The sequence below is a fragment of the Ostrea edulis genome, chromosome 7 (genome assembly GCF_947568905.1).
Source record: "Ostrea edulis chromosome 7, xbOstEdul1.1, whole genome shotgun sequence".
In the NCBI taxonomy this organism is placed as follows: Eukaryota; Metazoa; Mollusca; class Bivalvia; order Ostreida; family Ostreidae; genus Ostrea; species Ostrea edulis.
Genome location: NC_079170.1, coordinates 11,364,702 through 11,373,871, shown reverse-complemented (window position 1 = coordinate 11,373,871; position 9,170 = coordinate 11,364,702). Strand labels below are relative to the sequence as shown.

Genomic DNA, 9,170 nt, shown 5'->3' with positions numbered 1-9,170 from the left:
CAAGTAAATCTCATTTTGTTATACATCATGCATGTTCTTCAATCATAAACACTCTTAATTTGTAACAGATAATTAAATCAATGGATATTTTTTTTTGTTCAAATGTGCATGATTCCTATTTGTGTATTGTACATGTATCACAAATTGTAAATGTATATCTTCATTAAAATAACTACCATATTTAGAAAATGCATATTTGAATATTTCAGTTATTTCAAACTATCGTGTACATTTAATCACCTTGCCAATCGAATTAAGTGTGACATTGAAATTGAATCATTGATCTTAAAAATTGTTCAAGTTAAATAAACTAAATAGGATACATAAAGATTGTAATTTATCATTGATTCATGAGGAATTACTCTCTCTCTCTCTCTCTCTCTCTCTCTCTCTCTCTCTCTCTCTCTCTCTCTCTCTCTGTAGTTCAATATTAGCTCTGCTTACTATGTATATGCAAGAAATGTTATGCCAGTACCATGTATGAAATATGCATGTATTAAACTAACATTTTTTAATACATGACTTGACAATTTACAGTTACTCATGAGAAAGTATTTTGACCTTGACTCGTGACCTTGGCATTTGATTAAAAACAATTGAGGGCCTCTATTTTCTAGAGTCTGAGCGTTCATCATTGTCACTCGTTTAACGTATCTTTTTAAACATAGGTATGTGAATTACATTTCAACAGCATAAGAAGACCTTGCTTATAACTGTAACATACCAATGGTGGTCATATTGAAGTCATTTAGTATGCTGGGAAAGTCAATATCTTTAATATTTGACATCGTTGGATCCCACGGGTTGATTCATTGATTATCATTTAACGTACCACCGAAGAATTTTTCACTCATATGGAGACGTCACCATTGTCAGTGAGGGTTGCAAAAATTAGGCCTATGCTCGGCGTTTAAATTACGGCCTTTGAGCAGTGGGTTCCGATGATGAATATTTCATAATCGTATCCTGTTATGAATGGTATACCTTTATTTTAGAATCATATATTACAACATAGACAAGATAAGCACACACATGCAATCTTTTTCATTTTCTAATTTTGCGCATATATAGTCAGCATGGCTAATCGTCTTTTCAATGGCATAGAGACAACTAAAATATAATGTGATCTGCTGTCCTGATAGAAATTATTTCCGGTCAAATGAACCACACCCTATCATATCCTTTGAGGCAACATGAGCATCGAACATACACTGATTCTTCTGACTTGGCCCCCACCAAAATGACAATACGACACTTCCTACAAAATCAATAAATAATACAGTATGTATTAATTTTAAGAGAAATACCAAGATGAAATATATGCAAGCATATCAAAATCTTATGTCCAATCTAAAATGTATTACTTGTTCTCCCCATGTCATCTGCATCTACTACTACACGTAGCTGTAATATGTATTCCTTAAATTATATGTTTGAATGAAATATTATTCCAACCCTTTTCTTACGGTAGGTAATAACTTACTTAAATACATGTATTCTTATCTAGATTTAGTTTTATCTAAACTGTAAGGTGATTATATGATCTCAATTAATCAACACATGGGTTAATCATAATATTCAAAACAGTGAGAATTGTTTTGCGGTGTTTTATCACTTGAGGACTTATGCAACGTTTCTCAATAATATATATCAATTTTCATGAATGTGCACTCTGTCTCGTTTCTACAAAAAAAATCTTGGGGTACGTCGTATTACCATGTTTGTTTTAGAGATAGCATACTGGTACTCGGTATTTTGATAGTTTCTAATATTGTTGCAATCAAAAGTTATGTATTACAGCAGGTTGTATATATAAGGACAGTACAAATATATTTTAGCAAAGAATGGATCAAATCCAGGACCCCTGCATTACGAGATAGGTTAGCTAATCGCTAAGCTACTCAGGCCGGTAAAATTTGAATTTATTTCCGAAATCATACAATAGCTTTTTATATCAAGAAGATGGAAAAAAAATCCAGAGAAAATGTCAGAAATGTTGCTTGTATGTTCTTAATAAATACTTTTGTTTTGTTAGTGGCATGTGTAAAATGAAAACAAAATCAAGCTAAACAAAAAAGAAAAAAAAATAGAGTAAATTCCCATGCATAACATGTACATAGGCTAAGGTGTATCAGTGATGGTATTTCTACAATATTTCAATTCTGTTTAATTAATTGAATTTATTCATAGAATTGACAATTTTTTGAAGTATCATCAAAAGTAAAGAATAATTAATATGTGGATGTCTAATAATACTGCATAGTGTCCCCACCTCAATTCACTTCTCAGTTGAGTATCTGTACATGTATAACACCCCCCCCCCCCCGAACTAATACAAGTAGAAAATATTAGAGATAAAATTCAATGTTATGACCCATTACTTTATTTCACGAAGGAGAGCTTATTCAATGTTTTGGCATGTATCAATGGGGGGGGGGGGGGTATACAATGGCTTAATCACAACAGGGCGTCTCTTTTCTTTTATGTAATATGTATAATAACGAAAGGTCATGCATTTTTCAAATGAATAAATATCTATGATTTTTTGTTTATGATTCTATTAGATCTACTTTATTCTATTATAAAACAGATAATGATAATGATTTTGCATTTATTATCTCAATTTCATCCTAGTCATACGATCCCCTACATAATAAAGTGTGCTGCATTAGGCCTAAGTAGATCTAAGTACTGTAATGTGTGACGCCACAGTCTACATTTTGACGTCATATCAATACAACTGAAGCAGTGGCGAGTTGAAGGGTGAATATTTAGCACGCACGCACATCATATGTGCCATGCTATTTGCAGATCTAGAGAAATCCATAATTGTACACAATGTCTATGAAAACATTTGACATCAAATGATTGTGATCAAGTTGATTAATTCTAGGCTTGTGAATGGATTTCAAATAAATAGAATAATTACCTGTATTACTAGAACGCTGGTACTTGGAGATATGTCTCTCACACCTTCTCCTTTCGTGTGGGTGAGTGGAGAGAATATTTTGAATGCCACATGTCTTCGTCTAAACTTCTGTCAGCATGCAGCAAGACATTATCCCGCCATGTTATATGTGTTTCTATGTAATTTTACTGCCTTATCACGTTGAAGAGTTTCAAAGGGGAATAACTCTTGGTTACAGAATGCGTTTCCCCCCATAAATCATTCACTTCAAATTGTATGAAATAGGCAGATTCCCAAACGTTTTAGTTTAGATTTATGAAGAACATACATTAGTTGTTTTTAAAACTTGTGCCACTTTATTTGAGGTGGATGCAAATAAAAGTTATTAAGACATAAAAACCATTGAATTTAAACACAATTTTACAGATTTCTTCAATTATAAAAATCACTAAGGATTGTCCATTATTCATTTTTTTTCTTAAATGAAAAATATGGGATCTGTTTTATAATTTAATATGAAAATTAGAATTTTAAGACTATTCATAATGTTTTATATTCAACTTTTGTGCCAAAACTACCAACTTATAGAAAATGGCCAAACTTGATAAAACTGTACCTGTTTCCATAGCAACCATGATCACTATCTAATTTTTAAATATATTTTCTTGAATATGTTATATAGATGTTTCACTCAGGTGAGTTTCATGAAAATCGGTGACTATGCGTGCCGAATTTTTTTAAGTGGTTACAGAGAATGGCTCTTAATTTCTCTGAAAACTCTAAATGCCAGTTCAGCATTTTTCATTTACCATTTCATCCGCCATTTTCTAACTTTACAGTTATCACGTCACGTGACTTTGATCACCATCATAAAGAAGTTTGCACACAACATAATGATATTTGCACATAACAATAAGATGTTTGTTCTAAACGTAATGAACCAAAAAAATCACATCATATAAACACATAATCATATCACATAACGACAAAAAGCACATGACATAATAAGTGAGTATGACATAATCAGAAAAGCACATTGCATAATGGTATAAAATATGCACATGACAGGTTGGTAAATACACATGAAATAATGGTGAATGCACATGACATGAGAGATGCACATCACATAATAATTAATGTTCATGAAATTATAATTAGTGCACAACAGATAGTAAAGAAGCAAACGACATAATGATAAATGCCCATGAAATAATTAGTGCTCATGACATAATGAGAGAAGCACATGACATGATGAGAGCAGCACATGACAGAATGAGGGAAGCACATGACATGATGAGAAAAGCACATGACATGAGAGAAGCACATGACGTAATGAGAAAAGAACATCACATATTTATGTATACACATCACTAAATATCAGAATAACTCCATAAGACAGTTATGGCGTTCTATAAAAAGACGTGCAAACAATCAGTTTTGAGGTTGATAAAGAAGATCGGGTCGAACCTTTGCGAAAAATTGCTCAAATATTCAACCATATTAGATTCAAATAATATATTATTGAAAAGTGTTGGTCATTGTTGGGTTTTTTTTTTGGGGGGGGGGGGTCTATAAAGAAAGTGTTCAAATCACTTTTTAAAGGAATTCTCAAGATATTATAATCAAATGGGTCTGCCACAAAGTACTAAGTTTCATTTATTTTAATCCATCCATATTCACAATTTTGCTGGGTGTTTCAAACCGGATCTACATTTAGCTACTGTCACGATGACGTCATTTCATTTGTGATACTATGATCCTCTACGATAAATCATATTCAAAGTATTTTACTGCAGACTTTACAAAATCGGTATTATTTGATATGATAATAGTTATGCATAAAGGGATACATACAACTGATATTACTTAAAGGAATCATCACAATACATGTGTACAGTGTATCTGTATCCTGCTTATAGATAACATAAACATAAGCATAGAACACAGTATTGGTTTGGAAAACTTGCAGCACAGAAGTGACATACCAATAAATTACCTTCCATTATTTGTCCAGATATGTAAATTTTCTTACTAATACTGTTAAAATATGTTGGGTTTTAAAAGGGGCATACCTTGTAAACAATTCGAACCCTCTTGAAAGAATCCTGAGTCGCAGGAACAAACACCACCACCTGGACTCTGATTGTTCTGTAGACACCTCCCAGCGTTTGCAGTACCAGTGCACTGACGGTCGTGAGAGCATGATTCGTTCAAAGACATTCCAACTGTACAATGTAAATGAATATATTCCATTGCTTTTATCAGGAGTCATTTTACTTTCAAACATGAAATTAAACATAGTAAAATCCTAGTGGATATCATTTGTTCTCTTTATGTGTAGTCTCTACTAACCAGGTAAGCATTTACCACCCATTACTTCAAATACTTTCTTGCAATAGGAGAACATATTCTTGCATTTAGTGGTTTGTGTGCACTGCACGTCCTTGTCACAGGATTCAAAGAGGTTGCGTCGTGCTTATATTAAGATAAGAATCAGAGTATTCAAAAAATGTTGCACTGTGTTTTCAGCAGGCTAAATAGATGTGTCTGTACAGTTTTGATCAGTGATAGATATACCATTGTTTGTGATATTTCATTGAGTATCAAATTTCGTTGTTTTAGTGGGGGTTAAACCAATATCACCTCTCACCATTTTTTGTCACGAACGAGCATAAAGTATCTTACTAAGAAACTCACCATCGACAAAATTTTATGTTGGGAAATTCACAAAGTTTGATCCCCAAGAAATTTAATGAGACACAGTCTAATTTTGATTCTAGAATGCAATAATTAAAATAGTCAATAATAAAGTATTCTGTACCAATACAAAGTTCTTTTTCATTTTCATCCTCAAATAGCTTTCTGCAGAATTCTCTTTCAGTATTGCAACCTCTTCCATCATCGCATATGTTTACGTTATGTGCTACAATATAAGGAAAGGAAGTCAAACAATAATATAATGCAAATGTGTGTATCTATTTCAATACACACATATATGTATATTCTGTATCGTTATTAGGAGAATATATATGTATGTATTACCTTTTGTAGGTTGACATGAGACATGAATCTGAATTTCGTTGAATGAACTGTTTCCTTTGCATTGGTTAGGCATCATAGAAAATTCATATTTCTTGACATTTGCATAGAGCCTCACAACAATACCGCTAAGCCGGATCGTTTCATTTGATGACGAATTGTCGAACGAAGTGAGAAGTGTGCAAGTCTCCCCATTTTGATGAGATGTCAAGTTGTCTGAAATGTTAAGAATCTTAAACACCTAAATATGATTTCTTGTTTCTTGTTTCTTTGTATGGCATTTGTTATTGCACAATACCTTGTCGAATGAGTGATGGGATTTCCTGTAGAAAAAATTCACAACTTTGATCGCTCTGTACAAACCGGATAATATCTTGAATGCTGAATTCCCTGCAAAAGCAAAAATTGTTCATCATAGTGTGGATCCCTGATACGATTTATTAAATATTCCATTTTTTAAAATCATTTTACGACAATTTAAAAACATTAAGTATCAATGTGTACAAAAAGAAACAAATCTCTAAATTAGGTGTTTCAAAGGAAAATCTTACTCTTGGAAATGCAGAGAAAACATCGACTTGGGCGACAACAAAATCCCATTCAGACTGATCACGAATAGAAATATATCTATAAATAGAAAAGGAAACAAGGAAGTAAACATAAATCTATAGCTCAAACGAAGTGGAGATAAAACAAGATTAATTCTAAGGGCTTTTACCATAAATTTCAAAACTGGATTTAAAAGAGTATATAATATTTTGTAATCATAAAGAAATTAAACCTGTAAAATTTAGTTTGAATAAAGTGAAGTTAACAAACAGAGATCGATAACAAAAATAAAAAATGAGTTCCGGAAACATCAGAGTAGGGAACAGGTGCTTAGGAATTTGCACCCATTGTAAACCTGTCACACATACCTTGATCCTTATATCCTGGCTTGTTAACATTCGTTGCTTAGATGTCAGTGTTCAACAATATATTGCATTATGTTAATTTCTCATAATGTTGTTTAATAGAAATACATTTAACACATCCTGATGATCTAATTTGAGTTTGCGGTTGAATACGGAATATTTTATTAACATAATATCGGTGGATATGACTGGTACAAAGTGAATGATTGCTCCTTCTAGGTACTTGATCCCATCTCTGGCATCTTCGGGTTCTGAATTTGCCCTTCTCTTAATTTTGTATTCGGTGGGAATTTTTTAGATTGATCACTGTTCATTATCTTCACTTGTTCATTTTGCAACAATTTTTAGGTGCGATTAAGTAAAACTATTGAATGAAATTTTTCAAGAGATACAATGTATTACATTTGTGGTCACAACTTTGAACTACGTTGATAGATATTACGAAAGCAAACTATTTGTATTGAGATCACCAGTTACTTACCGACTAACTCCATTCCCCTCATCTTGGCTGTCTGTCTGATTTATTTTAGCATGTATTCATTATATAGCAAAACGTAAACATATCCACAAATGCAAATTTGAATTATGAATATACTCTACGTGACAATCACGCTCGCTTCCTCATTGTTATTCTTAGTACCATTTAAAATTAAGGAAATGGCCATTGTTGTTTTATTTTAACAGCTGTATTTTGTGTATAATACCTCATTTGATACTTTTATTATCAGCTGAATACGGGATATATGTTTCGCACCTGATTAGATATACAGATCATGTTCTACGTTTATCTGACTAAAACAAACATCTAGTGGCGGATGAATTCTGTCAACAGAGGATGACTCCTCTTCCTAGACACCTGATCTGACATTAGAAAATTCCAATGGCCCGTGTTTCCCTACTATCGATGATTCTTATTATATTTTTAGTATTTGTCTACCTCCGTCTAAACAAATCCAGAGAAACTTATTACAAGGATATATCCATTAAATTCTTGATTTTTACATCTGTATTTTGTGTATAAAATCTCATCCGTTACTTTTGGTATCACCTGCATAGAGGGTGTATATCTCTCAGCTTATTGTTGCAGACAATATTCTTTGTTTACCTGACTAAAACAAATACTTAGTAGCGCATGGATCCTATCAACAGGGAATGAGTTCTCTTCCTGGACACTTGATCTCACATCGAGGCAGGTAATTGATTAACAAATTGATGGTGCAGGAGTTTCAACAGTCTCGTTTAATGTCAGCATTATGCAAATTCTATGGTCGTTATAACAATCTAGTATGCCAATACAACCTATCATTGAGTCGAATGTTAATTATCTTGTTTCATTCCAATTGTTAAGGCCGTTCTCGGTACACTGATTTTGACTATAGATAATTACATTTACCTGATCATTGCATAGGGCTCAAGGCGGGTACGACCAGTCGACAGGGGATGTTTACTCCTCCTAGGCACCTGCTCTCACCTCTGGTATATCCAAGGGTCCGTATTTGCCCAACTTTCCATTTTTTATTGTTTATAGGAGGTATAAGATTGATCACTATTTGTTATATTGATCTTTTATCAAGAAATTCCAAGGTCCCGTGTTTTCCTTATTATCAATGCATCTTAGTATTTGTTCACCTCAGTCTAAAAAAATCCAAAATATTTTTTGCAAGGAGTTTGTCGCACGATAAAGATGCCTAATTAGAATTAAAATCATTCGAAGTAAACGTTTTCTTTTAAACAGTTTGTGTACAGGTTCTGGGTTAAAGTGAACCTTTTCGATTGGAATAGAATAATTCAGAGATACAGTCAGACAGTATTTCACAGCAGTGTTTGAAGTAATCAAATGTTTTTTCAAGAAAGATTAGCTCTGCTATCGGTTAAATATGAATAGAAAAACATTAACACTTTGTCAGAATGTATATACGCTATCATATAGATAATATGAGGAATATTCACAGCCGTTTTCTGAAAACTTTGCAAAAACATGTCTTTTTACGGATTTTTTGACATCATAACATCCTAATTTGAAATTCAGAATATTAACAAAGTACACAACGTGTAATCAACAAAGTAGTTTTGGCAAGATCTATGCATGATCATTTCAATGAAAATATTTTCAAAAGATGTTAGATCCGCTCACACAATTGCTAAACAAATATGCGTATCGAACGTGTGAGCAGATAGGCAACACATAATTACGATAATATTGTCCCATTGTCATTTTTTATTTTACCTGTGACAAAAAGAAACCGAGTCTCTATCATTATGCCATGCCCCTGGAATCAAATAGGGCATATCCTTGTTGGCCTGTCCGT

The 9,170-nt window shown here is 32.8% G+C and overlaps 1 protein-coding gene across 1 annotated transcript; it reads right to left on the bottom strand.

Moving 5' to 3' along the window:
* Nucleotides 1–1,145: 1,145 nt before the first annotated feature.
* LOC125655381 (uncharacterized) lies at nucleotides 1,146–7,364 on the bottom strand. Its single transcript, XM_056142945.1, has 7 exons — nucleotides 7,343–7,364; nucleotides 6,499–6,574; nucleotides 6,246–6,337; nucleotides 5,951–6,163; nucleotides 5,730–5,831; nucleotides 4,981–5,133; nucleotides 1,146–1,258 (listed from the first exon to the last, which is right to left on the bottom strand). The coding sequence occupies exons 1-7, from the start codon at nucleotides 7,362–7,364 to the stop codon at nucleotides 1,146–1,148; spliced, it is 771 nt and encodes a 256-aa protein (XP_055998920.1).
* Nucleotides 7,365–9,170: the final 1,806 nt, after the last annotated feature.